The sequence below is a fragment of the Annulohypoxylon maeteangense genome, assembly GCF_022496945.1.
Source record: "Annulohypoxylon maeteangense strain CBS 123835 unplaced genomic scaffold GGS22scaffold_19, whole genome shotgun sequence".
Lineage (NCBI taxonomy): Eukaryota > Fungi > Ascomycota > Sordariomycetes > Xylariales > Hypoxylaceae > Annulohypoxylon > Annulohypoxylon maeteangense.
The window spans coordinates 606,835-628,223 of record NW_025953266.1 but is presented as its reverse complement, the minus strand read 5'-3'; the positions used below and the strand labels follow the sequence as shown (position 1 = coordinate 628,223).

At 28.5% G+C, this 21,389-nt stretch overlaps 4 protein-coding genes across 4 annotated transcripts; 2 read left to right on the top strand and 2 right to left on the bottom strand.

Annotated features, from left to right (window-relative positions):
* Positions 1–11,151: 11,151 nt before the first annotated feature.
* Positions 11,152–11,771, top strand: GGS22DRAFT_196498 (uncharacterized protein; the record flags this gene model as incomplete). Its single annotated transcript, XM_047965837.1, has 2 exons — positions 11,152–11,364; positions 11,424–11,771. 2 exons carry the CDS (start codon positions 11,152–11,154, stop codon positions 11,769–11,771), a joined length of 561 nt encoding a protein of 186 aa, XP_047815422.1.
* Positions 11,772–11,822: 51 nt separating this feature from the next.
* Positions 11,823–14,438, bottom strand: GGS22DRAFT_59765 (tRNA synthetases class II-domain-containing protein). Its single transcript, XM_047967503.1, has 2 exons — positions 13,060–14,438; positions 11,823–13,008 (listed from the first exon to the last, which is right to left on the bottom strand). Exons 1-2 carry the CDS (start codon positions 14,365–14,367, stop codon positions 12,040–12,042), a joined length of 2,277 nt encoding a protein of 758 aa, XP_047815421.1. The 5' UTR covers positions 14,368–14,438; the 3' UTR covers positions 11,823–12,039.
* Positions 14,439–15,743: 1,305 nt separating this feature from the next.
* GGS22DRAFT_172510 (ANTH-domain-containing protein) lies at positions 15,744–19,215 on the top strand. Its single transcript, XM_047962776.1, has 5 exons — positions 15,744–16,388; positions 16,535–16,772; positions 16,833–17,023; positions 17,081–17,189; positions 17,246–19,215. The coding sequence occupies exons 1-5, from the start codon at positions 16,341–16,343 to the stop codon at positions 18,595–18,597; spliced, it is 1,938 nt and encodes a 645-aa protein (XP_047815420.1). The 5' UTR covers positions 15,744–16,340; the 3' UTR covers positions 18,598–19,215.
* A 269-nt stretch (positions 19,216–19,484) lies between these two features.
* Positions 19,485–21,202, bottom strand: GGS22DRAFT_172507 (CDK-activating kinase assembly factor MAT1-domain-containing protein). Its single transcript, XM_047962775.1, has one exon. It carries the CDS (start codon positions 20,902–20,904, stop codon positions 19,717–19,719), a length of 1,188 nt encoding a protein of 395 aa, XP_047815419.1. The 5' UTR covers positions 20,905–21,202; the 3' UTR covers positions 19,485–19,716.
* Positions 21,203–21,389: the final 187 nt, after the last annotated feature.

Below are 21,389 nucleotides of genomic sequence, written 5' to 3'. Positions count from 1 at the left end.
ATTTAATAAAAAATTTATAATATATTAATTAATTTAATATAACTTAAAATCGGTTAATATATTTTTAACACGCGCGTTATTTAATATAAATGAAAAGTATCGATATATATAATTAAATTAAAATTAATTTAATAAATTTATTTTAAAAAAAAATTTATTATACGTATTATTATAATGTATAAACATGTTATTTTTTAAATTATTATTTAAAAAAAAAAATCGATTTTTAATATCGTTAATATTATTATTATTTTCGTTTTTATTTTTAATTTTATTATTAATATTATTATTATCGTTATTATTATAATATAATTTTAATTATTTATAAAGTTATTTATCGTTTAAAAAATAATTATTTTATTAATCGTTAAATTTATATTTATTAAATATTAACTTTATTTAATTTATTTAAAATAAATATAATAAATTTATAAAAATATTATAAGTTATTTCGTTAAAACTTTTTTTTTTACTTCGTATACCGGTTATTTTAAAAAATAATAATAATATTTTATATATAAATAATTACTTAATAATTTACTTATTTAATATTTTAAAATTAACGGAATATATTTTTTCGTTATTATCGTTATTAAAAAACATAATTATAAAATTAATAAAAATAAATTAAATAAAACGAACGAAAAAAAATTCGATAAAAATTTTACGAAAAAATAAGCATAATATATTTTAATATAAAATAAAAATCTTTATATCGGAATTAATAAATTTATTAAACGAATAAAGTACGTAAATAGTTAATTAATATTTAAAAGCATTGAAATTTAAGTCGAATTTAAATAATATAATTAAATGGTTTTAGTTTTAAAAAAAGTGGATATTTTTACGAATAAATATTTTATTATTAAAAGTATTATAAATAATTTTAATTTTTTATATATTTAAAAAATAACGTATATTATTAGTTTTTAATTATCGTTTTATATTTAAAAATATAATATAACATTTTTTAAATAACGTTAAATTTATTATAATATAATAAAGTTGTAAATTCGAATTATATATAAAATAAAAGTTAATTTAGTTAATAAGTAAATTAATATTAATTCGTAATTCTTTTTAAAATAACGGTAAATTATAAGGAAATTCTTAATTATTAAAATTATAATAAATTAAAAACGGTGGGTTTATTAGTTTAATATAATTAATACGTTATAAATAAACGAATATATATTATAATTTAATTATTAATATATTTAAAAACATAAAAATAATATTTTTTAATAAATAATATTTCGATTCGTGATAATAAATTACTTAATAAAAATAACGTAAATAAGTAAAGATTAATTATTTCGCCATTTTTTTTAAACCTTTTATTATTTTTTTAAATATTATTTACAACGATATAATAAATTTAATATATTAATAAATAATATAATTTACTTAAATTTAATGCATTAAATAATGTTAAATAAATTAATTATAAATATTTAAAATAATATATTTTAATTTTAAATATTAATTTTATATAAATAATATTAATAAAAAGTAACATAAATAATAAAAAAAACTTTAACTATATTTTTTTAATTATAAAAAGTTATAATATATAAAATAAATAATAATAAAATTAATATTTTAAAATAATATATAAATATAATATATAATTAAATAAAATATATTAAAAATAAGTTATTACGTATACGGTTAATATAAATAAAATAATTACTTTTAAAATAATAATATTTTTATTTTTATAACTTATTTTAATTATATATTATTTCTTATTTTAAAACTAGCTTTTTCTTTTATTAAAGTATATATTTTAACTTTAACTTTTTATAAAATAATTAATACTAATTAAATAAAAATAAATAAAATTTTATTAAAAAGTTTATTTAAAGCCGAATTAATTAATATAAGTTATATTTAAATGAGTTTTATAATTTATTATTTAAATAAATTTAAAATTTATTATATACTTTTATAAAAAATTTAAAAACTTTAAATCGAAAAATTATTATATAATTTTATTAATAAATTAATGTAATTAATGTAAATATAATATTTTATATATAAAATAATCGTAAAATAATATATTATTTTTTTTTATAATATCTTTTATTTTAAACTTAAATAACATTACGAATAAATATTTTACGTTAAAATAATTTATATAAAATATCCATTAAATAATTTATAATTAATTAAAATTAAATATATAAAATTTAACTTAAAATTAATCAAGTTATAAAAAAAACCGTTTTAATTTAATAATATTTTAAATTAAAAAAATTTTAAAATTATATAATGATTTTATATTTATTTTTTTAATACGTGTAATAACTTCGGAATTTATATTTTAAATTAAAAAATTAAAAGCTTTAAATATAAAATCATGATATAATTATATTATATTTTAAATAAATATTATTTAAATAAGAAATATTAATATATTTTTTAATTCTTTAATTTTTATAAATTATTATTAAATTATAATATTAATTTTTTAATTAATAAAATTATTATAATTTTTTTTTACTTAATTTATTTAATTTTATTAATTTATTACTTTTTTTTCGTTTAATAATTAAAATTTATTAAACTTTTTTAACTTTAAGTTTTATAGTTTTAATTTTTATATTTACTTTATTAATTAAAGCGGAATATTCGTTTTATTTAAATTATTTATATAATATTATTAATTATAATTTATTAATTATATTATTTTAAATATTTTTAATTCATTTATTTAATATTATAAATAATTTTTAATAATATTAAATTATTTTAATAAATTCGATTATTAAAATGAGATTATAATTAAGGTTTAAAAAATAATCATATTTTATAATAAAATCGTTTATATTATTTTTAAAATGTTTAATAATAAAGTTTCATTTAAATTTATTTCCTTTTATTTTAAAAAGGTTATTTTTAAATAATTTTAAATTATTCGGTTTTAATAATAATTTATTAATTTATGTAATATGCGACCGGGGAACTTTTATTAAAATTTTAGGAAATTATTAATAATTTTTTTTTAAAAATTTTTAAATTATTAAGAAACGTTTTCTCGGAAATATTATTATTTTTACGTAATCGAAAATAATTTTTATAAATATATTTAAAATATCCTTTTAATCGATATTATTTTTTTAAATTATTTTAAAAAACGTTTTTAATTTTTTAAAAAATAAGTATAAAATATAAGTAATTTAATAATTATAAGTTTATAAAGTATTTTAAAATAACGTTTTAATTTAATATAAAGTTTTTAAAAATTTTAATATTTATTTAACGTTTCGTTCGTTATAAATTTTATTAAAATTTATTTTCGTTTATTTAATTTTATTTTTAACTTTATTATTTTTTAAAATGTTAAAAATATATACTTTTTATTTTTTCGTATTAATTAAAATCGTGAAAAAATAAAAAATTATATATTTTTTTTTAATTTTTTTAAATTATTTAAATCGTAATAAATTAATAATAAAATGAATTTAAGTTTAAATTTTTTAATTAATGTAGTGGTTTTATTATTAAATTTTTAAATTAAAAAATTCTTAAACGTTTATAGTGTTTTAATTTTATAAATTAATTTTAATTAAAAAATGTTTTTAATAATTAAAAATTATAAAATCTTTATTAAAAATAATAAAATCATGTTTTTAATTAAATAATTTACGAATGTTATAACGATTTTAAAAGTTATTTTATTATATTAATCATTCGATAAAACGTTTAACGACGTAATGGTAATTTTTATAAGTTTCGTGGTTTTTTTAAAAAAAACCGATAATTTTATTAACTTTTTATTAATTTTTATATGTTTTATTATTAAAGTTATATGTTTATTTTAATCGATATAATTACTTAATTTATATATATTTTTAAATAATTTTAATACGTAGCTTTAAACGTTTAATATTATATTTTTTATTAATATTATTTTATATTTATTTTATAAAAAGTTAAAATATATTTTAATTATATTATATTAATAAACGTTAAAATTATTTTTATAATTTTATTAATTTTTTTATTATTTCGTATACGAAATTTTTTCTTTTTTTTTAATTTTTTATAATAAATTATATTTCTTTTATATACGTATTTAATATTTTACTTATATTATAATAAAAATCTTATTAACGTTATAATTTTACTTTTTTAATTTTATTAATTATATTAATTTTAAATCGGTTATTTAAAAATTAAAAAAAAAATAATTTTTATTCGTTTTTTATAATAACGGTTAAGTTATTCGAAAAAGTTTACCGTAATATTTTAATAATTAATTCATTTTTCAAGTTTATTAACGACTTTAACGATTTAAATTTTTCGAAACGGGATATAAATGTTATAACGAAATATATTAATAATATAAAAAATAAAAAATAAATATAAAAAAATTTTATAATTAAATTTAAAACGTTAATAAAATATCGTGAAAATTTTATTTTTAAAAAACGTTTTAAATCGAAACTTTTAATTAACGATAAAAAGTTAATTTCCGGTAAAATGTACCGTATTTAATTTATAATTATTTTAAATTCGTTTTTAAAGTTTAAATTATTAAATTAAACATTAAATATTATTAATAATTTATTTTAACCGTAAATACCGAATTTTAAAAAGTTTAAGGAAATTATTAAATTAATTACTTTAAATTAAGTAATTTTTAATATTAAAAATTCGTTAATTTTTAATATTTCATTTCGTTTTACTTTTTTTATTCGGGTAAAAATGTCGTATTTACTTTTTTTTTTTTATATTAATAATATTTTAATAATGAAATTATAATTAAATTTTAATGTAAATAATTTATTTATATTATAATTTAAAAATATAATAATAAATAATAAGTTTCGTATAATTAATAAATATAAATAAATAAACGGTTTTATTATTTTTAACTTTATTATTTTTTAATTATTTAATCGATTATAAATAATTTAATACGTTAATTTTTATATTATGAAAAATATAATTAATCGACGATATATTTTTTAAGTTATAACGTATAAAATGTTTTAATAAATAATTAAAATATCGAAAAATTATTAATTACGCGTTAATTGCATGCCATTAAATCGAAGTAATTCGATTTTTATTAATATTAAAAACGACGAATCGATTAATTCGTTTTTTTATTAATTAATTAATAATAATTATTACGTTATTAATTTATTTATTTAAATATATAAGTTTTTTAACGAAATAATTTACCGTTATTATATAAAACGTTTTTAAAATTTTAATTCGAAATAAAATGCCGGTATATAATTATTTTTTAAATATAAATCTTTATTAAAAGTTTTATTAAAATTTTATAAAATATACGTTTTTTAATCGAAATATATTATTATAAATTCCGTAATAATAAGTTTAATAACTTTCGGGTTAAAAAGTATAAAAAGTTTTCGATTATAAAAAATTTAACGATCGAAAATTTTTTAATCTTAAAAAAATGAAAAAGTAAAAATATATTTTAATAAATTAAAAAACGGGTAAAATTTTTTTATTAATCGTTATTAAATTATATATTTTTATTTAATAAATTATAATAATTAAAATAAATAAATTATAATTAAATATTTTATTATAAAAATAATAATTTAATCGTTTTAATTTTTAACCCGCGAGTTATATATTCCGAAAGTAAAACGTAATTAAACTTAAAAAATTTTACGATTTTTTTAAAATTATTAAATAATATATTTATTTACATAAGTAATTAATAATTATTATTATTTCATTAAAACTTAATAATATATTAAAATTTATACTTCGAATTTTAATATAAAATAAATTATTTTAATTTAATTTAAATTATTAACGATATAAACTAAAAGGAAAATAATAAATATATAAAAAATTAAATAAAAGTAAAATAAAAGAATGTATTTTTTAACGAAATTAAGTTAAAAACGAATTTTAAATATATAAAGTTTTTAATAATATCGTTCGAAATTATATAATTTTTTAAATAAAAAAATATATTAATTAAATTATAAGGAAATTAGTTTTAATTATAATTATTATTTAAAATTATTATTTATACGTATTTATTAAATTAATTTAAAAGTTATAAAATTATAATTAAATACATTTAACGAAATTATTATATTAATTTTTAAAATTAACTTAAATTATTACGGTTTTTTAAATTTATTATTTAATTTATTATTTTTTATTTATATTTTAATTATTATATTAAATTAAAACGTAATAACTTTACATTATAAAAATATTACTTATAAATAATAAAATTTTTAAATACGTTTTTATAAACTTTTATAAATAAAACATTATTATAATAAATTATTAATTATTAATAAATAAAAAAATAAAAAGTGTATAAAAATAATTATGTAAATATTTAAAAAAAAGTATTTAATTCGAGGTAAAAAATTATATTAAATTTTTATATAAAATTTATTTATAAATAATTAATTAACATAATAATATAAAATTCATATTATAAAAAATAAAACATTTTATTACGATTTAATATTTTAAAATAATTAAATACGTATTTATTATATTACTTAAATACGTAAATAATTTAAGTAAAAAAATAATTAAAAACGATTAATATTATTACGTATTATTAACATTAAAATTATATATTTTATATTTAAAGAAAATTAATATAATATAATAATTATTTATTTTATATATTTATTATATTATTATTAATTAAGTTATTTTAAAATAAATATAAATAAAAAAAAATGTTTTTTTTATTAAATTTAATTTTTAACGATATTTAATTATTAAATGTTTTATATTTAAAAATTATTATAAAACTTAATTAAAAATTAATTAATTACGTGTTATTTTACTTTATATTATAATTAATATTATTATAAATTATATAATTTTTAAAATTAATTAAGGAATAAACGAATTATTAAAAAGTAATATTAACGATTAAAAAAAATGCGATTAACGTAAATTAAAATTTTAATTATAAATTAAATATTAAAATAACGTAATAAAAAATATAAGCTTAAATAAAAAAATATGTAATTATATATATTTATATTTAAAAGGCGTTTATTATATATAAATGTATTTTAATAATATATAATTATTTATTAATAATAATTTTTTTATAAATAAATATTATAAAAATTTTTTAAATTAAATAAATTGTTTCGCATTATATTAATATTATTTTAATTAACGGAAATTTTTAGTTTTAAATTTATATAATATATTTTTAAAATAAAAAATGTGTATTTTATTAAGTTTATTATTATAATAATACTTTTTAATCACGTGATTATAAGTTAAATATTTTATTTTTTAATTTATTATAATATCGTTTTTTATTTTAAAAATAATATTTTATTAATTTTTTTTCTTTATTTTATTTCGATTAATTAAACATTTTTTTTAATTATAATTTAATATATTTAAAGTGTTAATAACGAATATAAGTTATTTTATATTTATTATAAGTATTTATAAAAAACTTTTTTCGTTTTAATACTTTTTCCCGAAATTTTATTTTATTATTAATTTTAATCGATTTTAAAATATAATTAAATTACGATAAAATATTAATATTTTAAAAGTTTATTATTTATAGTTTTTTTCTTTTTTTTAATGGGGATTTATGAATATTATTTAATAATAATTTTTTTAAATAAGTTTAAAATTTTATTAAATGTTAAATATTTAATAATTATATATATGCATTAATTTTACTTTTATTATTTTTTTTTTAATTATTATTAAAATTAACTTTTTAAAAAATGTTTTTATTAATATTTAAATTTATAATTAAACTTAATTATAATATATTTCGAGTTAAATTATAATTTTAATTTATATTATTTATTAAAATGTAATATTTTTTTCGGGAATATAAGTAAATGTTTATATAATTAATATTAATATATATATATTTTATAACTTTAAAATAATAATATTAAAATTTATCGTTATTTTATTTTATTATTTTAAAATATAATATTATTTATTTTAAATTTAACTTTTTTAAAATAATAATATTTATAATATAAAAATTTATTATTTTAATAATATTTTATAAAATAACCGAATTTATTAATATAATATTTAATGTAATAAAATAAAATTTTAATATTAATAATAATTATTTTAATTATAAAAAATAAAAACTTAAAATATAAATTTATTAACTGAAAAATTATTAATTAAAAAAAATTTAATATATTTAATAAATAATTAACTATTAAAAGTTTAAATATAATTACGAAGTTTTTATTTATTATATATATATAAACTAATTATAATAAAAGTTAAAATATTTAATTATTATATACGTGATATATTATATAATTAATATACGAAACTTTATTTTTAAACATTTTTTAAGTAATTTATAATTTTATTATTATAAAAAAAATATTAAAAATAAAATTACTTATTAAAAATAAATTATTATTACGCGTATTAATAATTATATAATGAATAAATAATAATTTAACGATAATTAAATAATGGTTTAATAATAATTAAATAATAATTTAATAATAATTAAATAATAATTTAATAATAATTAAATAATAATTTAACGATAATTAAATAATAATTTCACAATTATTAATTAATGTTTATTTTATTTTAGTTTAACGAAATAATTAAACCGTTTAAGTTTATTCGAAATATATTATTTATATAAATAATAATATATTTTATTATAAACGGAATATTAAAAAAATAACTTATAAATTTTTTTTTTTAATATTACATTTTATTATAAAATAATTTACGTTTATATTATAAAATAAAAACGATTTTTAATATATTTATTTTAACATTTAATATATAAAACTTAAATTAATAAATTAAAACATTAAATGCGATTTTAAACGTATAAAATCCATATTTAACTTTTAAATAATTTTACGGTAAATATTATAAATTTATTATTTAATTAAAATTTAATTATTATTTAATTAAAGTTTAATTATTATTTAATTAAAGTTTAATTATTATTTAATTAAAGTTTAATTATTATTTAATTAATAATTATATTATATTAATTTATTAATAAAACTTATTTTAAACTTAAATATAATTAATTAAAAACCGTTAAATATTAATATTAATATTATTTTTTTAATTTTTATTAATATATATATTAAAATAAAAATTACATTTTTTTACCGGTTTTAAATTACGCTTAATTACAAAAACTTAAAATTTAAATAATTAAAAAAAATAATTATTTTTTAAATAACTTTTATAAAAAAAAATTAATATAAATATATATATAATTTTTTTAAACTTTTACGTTTTAATTAAAAAATATTATAACGAAATGTAAATATAATTTTTATATTTATTATTACTTATTTATTCTATTATTTATTTAATTTTTAATAATAATTAATTAATATTAAATATATAATTAAAATAAATTTAAGTTTTAATATTATATATAACGTTATATTTAAAAATAAATTTATTATATATATTAATTTATTATGTTTATTTTATATATTAATAATAATAAATTTAATAACATTAATGTGATTTTTATATTAAAATTAATACGTATAATTTATATAAATATTTTAATTTTAATATAATTAACATAAAAAGCCGATTTACCATTATTAAAAATATTTATTTTAAAAAAAAAATTAACGGGTAATTTATAAATAAAATTATTATTTAATTTTTATTTAATTTTTATTTAATCGTTATTTAATTATTATTTAATTATTATTTAATCGTTATTTAATCGTTATTTAATCGTTATATAATCGTTTATTTAAACTTTATTAATTTTTTAATTAAATGTTTTTCGCAAGTTTATTTTTATAAAAAAATAACGTAACTTTATTTTCTTTTATAAATTTAAATTAATAATTATATAATTAATAAATATTATATTAATTAATATTTAATAGTTATAATTTATTAAATAATAATATATTTCGATAAATTATTAATAATTTAAAAAAAATTACGTAAATTAATATTTAAATACGTATAATATTAATTAAATTATTATTAATAATAATTAATAAACGAAATTTAAATTTTACCGTTAAATAAAATAATATATTTTATTATTTTATATATTATATTATTTTTAATTATATTATATTATAAAAATTAATATATTAATATTAAAAATAATCGTAAAATAATAATTTTAAAAAATAATTTTATTAAACTTAATATATTAAACTTAAATAAAAATAATAATATAAATAAAAAATTTATTTAATTAATTATATTTTTTATTAAATAATTTTTAATTAATTTATCGTTAAATTAATTTTTTAAAAAGTAAATAAATAATTTTAATTTTTTTAATAAGTTTTTTTAAAATTTATTCGAAATAATTAAAAATATTAAAAAATATAATATTTTATTAAAAATTTTATTAAATTTATTTTTTTTTTTATTATTTAACGTAAAAGAAAACCCCGATAATTATAATTATAAAAATAAATAAAACATTTATAATAATAATTAATATAAAAATAAAATTAACATTATAATATTACCGGAATTAATAACGATTAATTTAATTATAAAAAAATATTATTTATTTACTTTAAACGGTAAAAAAAACAGGATAAAGTTTAAATTAAATAATAATATTATCCCGTTAAATAAATATTAATTAAAATTAAAACGATAAAAATTATTATAATTTTTCTTTTTTTAAAAGCTTTATACTTAAATTTCTACTACTTTTTAAATTAAAATAAAATTTTTTTAATAAAATGAATTAATTCGTTAATTTGATTACGTAAGAAAAACTTAAAATGCGGAAACGTTTTAATGCTTTGGCGGTTTAAGGGATTTGGCCCGCCGTCGTGACGGCTATCATATGTAGCAGGTGATGAGATAGAGCCAGGGCTATAAAGACATCCATCGTGAATTGCATCAATACCCCAGACGGTAAGGGCCGGGGTTCGTGGCTATCGGATGATTGAGGGTCAACGATGACGTTGATGACGAAAGAGTTTTGGAGGTTATGTATGTTGCCTATATCAGAATAGGAAGAAAAGGGGTGGAGGGTTGTGTATAAGAATCAGGATGGCCGCTCAATGTTCGAGAGGTATCCTATCCGTAAAACACACATCACAAGATTCATACACCTTATTATCTTGTAAGAATACGAACATTAAACACTTATCCAATTCACCATCCATGGAAGGCACAATGTGGACCCCCATCAACAAAACCCCTACTCCCGCTCCCACCGACGCCGTATCCGCGCCAGGCACCCCGTATATCCCACGTCCCGGGGACGAGAACGCAGAGATCCCCGCACAGGAACTCGTCGATGAAAAGAAAGCCGAGATTATCGAGATTCCACTTAATATGCCCCCCCTTCCCCTCCCCAGCCCCCTTCTCAACCTCTCCCTCTCATATGTACTTTCTACACGCCCTCTCGAGTAAAAATCTACCAGTAGTATGTTAGGTAACAGTAGCCCCCCAAAGCCCGCGACGATAAAGACGCAATCGACGCCTCGAACATCATTGACGAGCGCACGCGCCATGCTAGGCCTCTTAGTGGGACGTACCGGATGCCGGGTGATGAGGAGGGATTGCCTGTTGAGTTTGTGGAGGTGAAAGGTTCTGGTTCTACCGATGGGGATGAGGGTGTAGATGGGGGTGTTGATATGATTGAGACTGGGGACGGGAATATGGTTGTGGGAGGGGAAGGAGAAGTGGAAGTTGGCAGAGATGGGGGTGGGAATGTAGATGGAGAAATGAACGGAGAGGGAGATGAGCAGATGGATGGAGAAATCGATATGGGTGTGGTGACTATCAAGTAGTCAGGGGCATTTGGTCTATTTGAAGGGGTCTACGGAAGTATGTAGGAAAGTGCAATAACAGGAAGGGAAAATGGCAGTATTTTGGCGTGTTCGTTAGAATATACAGTCCGAGTTGACGGTAGGACGTACTCGAGATAATTGATCGCTCGTTTTTATACACCCCTCGTCTATTGCCTGGTATTCTATCCTAGAGTTGAAATCAGTGGTATTGAGTCCCTTATGGTACATTTTATGTCTGATATACACATGTGACATTGTAGTCACGCCTCTATTCCGTAGTAGGTTTTATATCAGATTCTTCGAATATATGATACGTCTTCTTCTGCTCTGGTGTAACCTTTGCCGGGCTACCAACGAGAAGATCTTCACCTCTGTTGGTCTTGGGGAACGCGATGACGTCCCGAACAGACGGCACGTCGAGTAGCACGGAAATCAACCGATCGAAACCGATCGCGAATCCGGCGTGCGGTGGGCATCCAGATCTCAAGGCGTCGATAAGGTGAGAGAACTGGCTGACTCCTTCGTCCGTCATCTTGAGAATGTCTCGCATGACGTACTCTTGAACTTCGGCGACATGTATACGCCGGCTTCCACCACCGATCTCAACTCCGTTGATGACAAGGTCGTAGTGATCAGCCCTGACTTTGAGCGGGTCTGTCTTGAGATTTTTGAAATCCTCGTCGTTTAGCGGGGCCGTGAACGGGTGATGCGTCGAGCAGATTCCTGCTGTGCCTCCTTGTCCCACCTCGTCTCCCGTCGGTGAGAAGAGCGGAAAGCCGTGGACCCAGAGGAGTTTGAACTCGTGATTCTCTGGTATTAAGCCCTGTTTCACAGCAGCCCAGTAGAGTGCTGTTCGAATTCTGCCGAGCTCCGTCGATCCTCCGGATAGGGGCTCGTCGTTCCGTGCGTGCATGATGATAATGTCTCCATCCTCGCATTGAGGCCAGCTATCCTCCATGTCGTTAAGAACTTCGGCTCCGTCGTGACCTAAAGCCGATAATCCGTAGAGCGGTTTACTAGAATCGTAGACGAATACGCCTGGGACACTCTCGGGGCCTATTTTGAGTGTAGTGTTGGGAAGGTTGTCCATGAATTCCCTAATGAATTTCACGGACTCGCTGGGACGACTGTCATACAGACGAAACCTAAAGCCTTCGACGACAGGATCTTGCAAGTCAGATATCATTTGGGTAAATCGTGAAGGGAGACCCTTTCCATTTTCCCCTATTTGGTATATCTGTCTATGTTAGCCGGTAAGATATTTATGTTGAAATGAGGTCGGACCCACATTTGATGCCCAGGGTAATTCGATGCGCAGGTCTGGCTTGTCAGATCCATACCTTCCCATTGCATCTTCGTATGTCATAATCGTCATAGGCTTTGGTCTTGGAAAGCGATTGGATATTTCCGGAGTGTTAATTTCGTCCGCCAATCCAGTCTCTGGTGAAGCCGGTGTCTCTAGTGAATCCCTTTTCCCCACCATCTCCTTGATGCGCACTGGATGTCGTATGCCGTTAATTTCTACTATTTTCCAATGTCTATGAAGTCGGGTAAAAAGAGTAGTAACCATCATAGTAAGAAGGTCCATGACTTCCCTCCCAGTAGCAAAGGCCATCTCTAAGTCTAGTTGGGTGAATTCGGGTTGCCTGTCGGCACGATGGTCCTCGTCACGGAAGCACTTGGCAAATTGGTAGTACCTCTGGATACCGCCAGCCATGAGAGTCTGCTTATACTGTTGCGGGCTCTGCGGCAGCGCGTACGCATAACCCTGCCTCCTGGTCGGAACCAAGAATTCACGAGCGCCCTCCGGAGTCGACTTGAAGAGAATTGGTGTTTCAATTTCGAGGAACTCTTGGGTTGATAAAATGTGTACTAATGACCTCTTGACCCAAGTACGGAAAAATAACCTATCTCGAAGAAAAGGATCGAAGCGTAGTTGCATGTGACGTGACTTGGCTGGCCACACAGTATCCTTGGACACGGCGACGTCCTTGGGAAATGTGTTCAGACATCGTATGTATTGTAATTTAAGTTCCACTTTACTCAAGCCTTTTGCTTCTACTAATGGGTCTGTAGCAGTCTGTTTGGATTCCTGGACAGTTCCCATCACCATAACCGGACTGTAAGATGGTATAGCCTTTAAATTTTGGTGAGCGAAATATTGACGGGAATCAGGGTCATCCCACTGGGACACAATCTGAAAATCAGCTTTAGAATCCTTATGTTCAAAAGGACAGAAGCTAAAGTTAGAACGCATGTCTTTTCGCTTGCCAATATAGCCGTAAACCACGATATCTTGCCCAACTTCAAACTCAAGCCTCTTTGGTGGTTGATCTTTTAACAACGTACAGGATTCTTCAAAAATCTGAAACGGGTCCTCGAATGTGTATTTCTTCATCTCATCCGGGAAGGATAGAACCTTATTTTGAGAACTATCCCCCGGAATATCTTCATCGTGAGTGGCCTCCTTTTGGATGAATCTTGTGTGCTCTAGTTGAAAAATCGACTGGCATTGGCGAGCTAGCGGCCGCCTTTGAACACGAGATATGCATCTTAGAGGATTATTCCGTAATGAAATTAAGAGAAACCTAGCCATTGAGTCCTCATCTAGCTTATCAGACCTTCGGGGATCTCAAGTAAGTTTTTTTTCGAGCGAGAAGCTCTAATAACGTATGACGTGCCTTAGGAATAAAATCTGATGTACCTATGTACCTAAATATCAGCACCATTTGAATATTGGAGCTCCAATTTTTTTTCAAGACAGGGGTGCCAGGTGGCAGCGGGCTTACGTAAGTTTGGGCGGACAATTTCGATCCCGACCCGGCGCAAAAAATCCATGTCCTAAAAGAAACTTGCCGCCAAAGCTTGGAACTTTTCTTTTCCTTTCTTCTTCATCCTTCCAATTCAAATAAAAGTAAGTTATCTACCACAAGACAACCATTATAAAAATTCTCTGCTAACAGCTATTTTCTAGATGATGAAAGCTGCGTGTATAATATGATGTGTTCCTCCTCTCAGAGCTTCAGAACTCTCCCTTCGGGGCTTAAGTGGTTCTGTTGTGATGTGAGGTTGGAATCATGAAATAAGCGTTCGACACACCTCGACCTTGTTTACATCGGACGCGAAAAAGCAACTCTGATGAATATTTGACAAAGTGGAAGGCTTAATTCTTTTATTGTTATTTGTTCTAACATTTTCTATTATTTTGTTGCAAGGATAGCTTGGCTACATGTCCTCACATACTAGGTAGGTTGACTTACACATAGGGAATGATCAGTTTGGCTCTTTGCATTTATGTACGTTAGTTCGGGCGTAGCCGGTATGGAAGCACTTCTAATTGGTTTTAATGTATTGTCAATAAACTGATGTTTGTTCATGCCTAATACATCCATATAAAAATGGTTATCTCGTGCACAAAGAGCAGGGCTATCTCTAGGTCCTGGACTCCAAGGGTGTTTGCACACAGACCATCTACAAGTGTGCCTAACTTATCAAAATTTACCAAGATTATTTAGTAATGTGTATGTGGTAATTGTTTTTGTCTATGCTATCCGTAGCTAGATGCTGCATACACTTTTATTTACTTTTATTTATTAATATAAATGCAATGACCTCATAGCTAGGATCACTCCTATCCAGTTCAAATGGTACCACAGTAGGTAACGTAGGGTACATAGACCTTCTCCTTGGTAGGTACCTTGTACCTTGCTCAACGTACCAATGATTAAGTGTCTACGAGCATGTGATTTTCCGCATATAATTCGTGCAGATATTCCATCAAACTCATACTCCATGATGTAGAATAACGTCCTATAAAAGAGAAGGAGGGTAGACATTATTACGAATCAAGTAGCGTTGTATAAATGAATCGCTCCTGTCGTTGCTGGATTTCAGGTACGATATGGATCGAGCGGCATCGTACCTGAGCTGTGGATAGGATGTACTTAAGTATAGTGGGTAAAAGATGACATGGACCGAACCTTAAATTGGATTAGGAGCCCGATATCCCGACAGACAACTCCCAACTCGTTACTCGCGGCTGGAAACTTGAACTTTCCATCTTCCGCTTCGATAGATTTTAATGACTAGGACTGGAAAGATATCGAGCCAGCAATCGACAAAAAATTAACTCGACACTTTCAGTCATTTGCGAATTAGATTTTAAATGTATTAGTAGTTATATGGAAACGCTTTTTACTCGAAATGGAACAGCCGTAACGACCCTTCATCCGCCTATCGCCCATCGCTTTTGTCGCCTGTCGCCAGTCTATGCCCACGCTCACGAATCCCGTCAATCCACCCAATTCCATCAGCCACGAAGCCGATCAACCGTGACGTCGCACCCCGATTATGAATGTCGCCTTTGTCCGACATTGACAAACAATCCTACGAATTCCTCTTGGTGTCTCCGAGAACTCCTCTTTTTCCCCTTGTAGACCACGAACCCCACGACCTTAGGTTGTCCGCCAATACCTAACCCGCCAAAGTTGCGAGTTACGCCCTTTAAGACGAATCAAGAAGCTGAGGCTTGACCTCAACCTACCTAGCCAAGACCACGAGGTCGGCATCATGTCTAGCTCTTTCGAGAAGTCGGTGAAGGGTGCAACCAAGATAAAGGTTAGTCCACATCAGAGTATTATTATGTACGGTGTACGGTGTATGGCGTATGGCAGATGAGATGGTAGTATGATGGGAGTCAGAGATGCGCCACGTATCAGCATACAACCCGTTACAAAACGGCTAACGGTAGTATTCTTAACTAGGCTGCTCCTCCGAAGACCAAATATATCGAACATATTCTCATCGCCACCCACTCAGGCGAAGCTGGAGTAGGAGAGATTTTCCGAGCGCTCCAGTTTCGGTTGCGAGACTCAACATGGACCGTCGTACTCAAGAGCCTGATCACCATTCACTTGATGATCAGAGAAGGCTCCCCAGACGCGACACTAGGATATCTTGCGAAACATCGAACTGCGCTAGCCATTAGCTCATTTACCGATGGTGAGTATCTTGTCCGCGTCATCCGCTGACCGTGAGGTAATATCCTAATACATATGGCAGCTCAAATCCAGGGCCGAAATATACGACACTATGCCGGCTATCTAGCAGAACGAGTGCGTGCATTTAGGGAGACGGGAGTAGATTGGGTTCGGGGCAAAGAGACAAGATTGGAAAAGCTTTCCGTTGAGAAGGGGCTGCTTCGGCAAACCGAAGTTGTGCAGCATCAACTTACCGCCCTCCTGAAGTGCGACGTAAGTGATCCATGTCTGCCATTATAATGATGTATTGGTGGCGCTAACATTGAATAGGTTCTTGAAGACCCCGAGAACGAAATCACCATCACCGTCTTTCGACTTCTGGTTCTTGATCTGTTGTCGCTATTCCAAGTGTTGAATCAAGCCATGATCAATCTCTTAGGTATATTCAAGAACATCCACTATTCGGTATACCTGTCACAGACTAATAATATCCAGGGCACTTCTTTGAAATGTCGAAGGTGGATGCAGAGAGGGCTTTGGGCATCTACCAGAATTTCACGAAACAGACAGACTATGTCGTGCAATATCTATCTGTGGCAAGGCAATGGGAGCCTCACACTAGGGTTGAGGTACCTAAGCTGAAGCATGCTCCAGTTACCCTTCGACGTCAGTTGGTAGAATATTTGGAGGATCCCGACTTCGAAACCCACCGACGACAGTATCTAGCCGAGCTTGACGCCAAGAAAGGTGGTACTGGACTGTCCTCGAAAACCGACAAGGGCACTACAGATTCAAAATCAACCGCCGCAAAAGCAAAAGCATCAGCCGCATCTACTTCGGGGGCACCAGCACAAACTAGCAAGGGACCTGATCCAGATCTCATCGATTTCTTTGACTCGATAGAGCAGAATCAAACCTCTATGGCCGTCCACCCGAATAATCAGCCACAACATCAGATAGGCCAAGTGAACCAACCAATGCCTACTGGAAACCCTTGGCCCTCGAACGATGGTTTTGCGGTGCAACAGACCGGCCAGCTTCAAGCCAATGGGTTTGTATCCCAACCAACTGGGTTTCAGCCCAATAATAGCCCTTTTCAACAACAGAACGTCGGTGCGTTCTCTCAGCAACAGCAGGTGCCGAATCAGATGCAACCGAGTTTCACCGGGGCTGGTTTCGGTGGCTTCACGCCACAGCCGCAGCCGTCTTTCACACCAAACACCCTCCCCCCTATACCCCAAGACTCTGCTGCACCATTTCAACCTGGGACTCTTTCGCCTCCTATGCAGACGGGCATGCAGACGGGCCTGCAACCTGGTCTAATGCCTGGCCAGCAGATCACGAATCCCTTTAGGGCATCTATGCTGATGGCGAATCCGACTGGAATGCCTAACAACTCATTTGGCGCGCCGACTAGCCCGCAAACTCAAGCTACTAGCCTAACTCGGCAGAACACCAATCCCTTCGCTAGATCATCCCCTCAAGCTGTAACACCTTTTCAAAATCCTCCATCGACCTCTCCTTTCCTGTCGCAACCTCCCCAAGCCCCAGTTCAAGCACCACTTCAGTCAGCCACGACCGGAACAAATCCATTTGCCAGGAATTTCAGCCAGACTCAGAATCTCCCTCAGGCTCAACCAACTCAACCCCAGAGACCTCAGACGAGCAGTGGCCTCATGCCGCAACCAACCGGCAGCACAAATCCGTTCCGGCAGGGCGCATTCGTGAATCATCAAACAGGGATGGGTTGGCAGCACGGACAACAGCCACTTGGTGGAGGGCTAGATCATATGGAGACGATGCCGGTATTCCCTCGACCTGCTACACAGACACCCTGGCAACAATAGGGTGGCATCATTAGGTAACTTTGGGAGTATAAGTGTCAAACAGGATGGAAGTAAAAGATCAATGCAACAAGTTACGTGGGGGGAAGCCTGCTAATTTATCGAAGTGCGCATAGAGCGAGGCGTTTTCTCTGGATTTGATGGCTTTTCGCCCTTGCATGCAGGACTTTTCCAGAATGGGAAGGGAAAATAGTGAGTTAGATAAATGTAACCAACAGGGGAATTTTCCTACCGGACCAATCCTCTATAAACAAGCGGATACGAAGTCCTACTGAGAGTGTGTGTTGGAGAAAAAGAGAAAGAAACAAATCATCGAACAGGCCCGTTCAGCCTTGCTTTACTTTGCTTTAACCACCTACCCCTTTTATCAAAGGAGATTCTTGTAAGAAAGAAAAGCAGGCGGAATCTCAGATGGCGGATTCGCGACTTTGACTGCGGATGAGAGATTGGTGGTGATGGAGGTTTTTATCGATCTTCATGCTGCGGAAAATAAACCTTGTACTATTCAATGAGAAAGGGGGGAGAAAGAGGAAGAGGAAGGTGAGGGGGAAGGGGAGAGGAAAGTCGGTTGACTTAAACTTGACGGACACCTTGCAAAGCAAATCACGTTTAATAGTAGGCTATTGTATAATGACATAGCATATCTAGCTACGTTAATGTCGTGGAGGTCTTGGTTTTGTGCATAATCGTGTGTTGTGTTTTGTTGTGCTGTGAGTTGTCGTGTAGGTAAAGATTCATGGATATGTGCTAGCGAGATGTAGTAGGAGCGTAATGCGTAATACATAATAAGGGGTAGTTCCGCAATACTTTATTCCTGTTAAACATCACCAAATCGTCTACAGGGAAACCATAATGGAGACGATAAAACACTTATAAGCAAAAGTCAACAGTCAAGAGCATCAATGTATTCATGGTACCCCCATAACTCCGACTTTGACTTTATCTGTAACAGAACCAAGACCTATCCTTAGGTCTTGGTATGGCATATGTAAGCCCCAACGCCATCGCCATGCAAATGCCACTCGAATAAATGAAAATGTGCCCTGTTCCTATTCCTCGTCCCTTTTCCGTCTACGAGGTTAATTGCTTGGGTATACTATGCATAACCCGCCTGCTCGTCTCTCAAACAAAAACATCATCAACATCCATCCTCCCAACCCCCTTATCCACATCCATGCCTCCCGTCCTCCCAGTCTTAGCCGCGACCTCCGCGCCCGACGTTCCAACCGCCCTCGCCGCATCCGCCTTCTCCTCCCCAACCACAACCCCCAACCCCGCAAACGCCTCGAACATAGCGCGCGCGACATACTCCTGGGTGCTATACCCCGGGACCTTATGATCGTCCGCGGAGCGCGCGCGATCAAGCCACGGGTTAGCGTACTCGGACGCCGCGCCGGCGTTGCGTAGCTTGTACCGGGAGGGCTGGAGATCCAAGCCCGCGAAGGGGTCGTAGGGGCGGAGGTAGTACTCCGCGTCCTCGTCGCGGGCGTTCTTGTCTTTGAGGCCGCGGATCGAGAGTAAGTTCGAGCCAGGGCGCGGTTTCGTGGGGTTGGAGGAGGTGTTGATGAGAGATGAGAAATGCGAACCGGCGATCTCGGCGACACGCGCGCGTTTCTGTGCGACGATGCGCGCTTGGATTTCCGCTGCCGAGCCCGGCTCCCCGCGCGCGAGCGCCTCCATTACTTCGGCGTTGATGCTCGCTTCTTCGGCGCGGGCGCGCTCTTCTTCGCGCTGTTCTTCTAGTCGGCGCTGGCGCGCGGCTTCGGCGTCCGCGGCGGAGCGCTGTTTGCGGATGGTTTCGGCTTCGCGGCCGCGACGCTTGTTCTTCTCGATGTCCTCGCGGTGCTTCTGCTCGTACGCGAGGAGTTTCTTTTCCGCGGCCTTACGGTCTGCGTCACCGCCTTGGACTAGGTCGAAGGTTAGGTCCTCTACTTGTTGTAGGTAATCGTTGTAATCGCGGATCGAGACGAAGTCGTCTTCGGTCATGTTGAACACGGCTTGTACGCGTCGGCGGACGTCTACTTCCCGCTCGACCTTGAGGTCCTTAAAAAAGGCGGAGTGGAAGCCGCGCTGGCGGAGGGTCTTGATGCAGCCCGGGTGTGGACATTGCGCTGGTCCTTTACCGAAAATATGTTCCACACACCGCTGGCACATTGGGTGGTAACACTCGGGGTTTATGAGGAATTCGAGGTCGGGGTTGAAGTACTTCTGCCGTCGGCACACAGGGCACACGTCGTCTGGGATCATGGCGGCGGGCGCAGCATTGTGGGCGTCGGGGTTTGTCGTAGTTGGTACCGGTTTGCGAGACATTGCGATTGATTGAGTTGCGTGTTGTTCTAATAGTTAGTTGTTCGGTATGCTCAGTAAATCGTTTTTAATTTCCTGTTCAGCGAGGTAACGACCGTAAAGCAGCGATCGTCGTTAAGACGGTGGCTACGTGGAAGAAAAGAGTGTGAATGAGTAATAAGATCACATTTGATTTAGTCGTATCGTCTTGAGAGAGGTAAACTATTGCCCTATAGAGCAAAACGTTAACGGGTATGGTGAGAGGAAGTTGTCTGATTTGTCTGAGTTGTCTGAAGATTGAAAGAATGGATGTTGAGCTTCTCGTCGGAATTTAAAGATAGGTGATAGGTACCTAAAGACATCCCAATTAACCATTATTAATGGAGCTAGGTAGCAGGTACAGCGTGGTCAAGTACCGTATCCACATCTATTACCAGAAAGGTGATTGGCCAGAAAATCCCGGGAAACTAGATATTGCAGGGGTGTGATGTTTGCCCCACCAACACTTG

What these genes read in the sequence shown, in the direction of transcription:
- GGS22DRAFT_59765 (XM_047967503.1), bottom strand. Translation starts at nt 14,367, where the DNA reads ATGGCTAGGTTTCTCTTAATTTCATTACGGAATAATCCTCTAAGATGC. An exon ending in AATTACCCTGGGCATCAAAT is followed by an intron (nt 13,009 to 13,059) that starts GTGGGTCCGACC and finishes TAACATAGACAG; the next exon opens with ATATACCAAATAGGGGAAAA.
- GGS22DRAFT_172510 (XM_047962776.1), top strand. Translation starts at nt 16,341, where the DNA reads ATGTCTAGCTCTTTCGAGAAGTCGGTGAAGGGTGCAACCAAGATAAAG. An exon ending in CATTAGCTCATTTACCGATG is followed by an intron (nt 16,773 to 16,832) that starts GTGAGTATCTTG and finishes TACATATGGCAG; the next exon opens with CTCAAATCCAGGGCCGAAAT. An exon ending in CCGCCCTCCTGAAGTGCGAC is followed by an intron (nt 17,024 to 17,080) that starts GTAAGTGATCCA and finishes AACATTGAATAG; the next exon opens with GTTCTTGAAGACCCCGAGAA.
- GGS22DRAFT_172507 (XM_047962775.1), bottom strand. Translation starts at nt 20,904, where the DNA reads ATGTCTCGCAAACCGGTACCAACTACGACAAACCCCGACGCCCACAAT.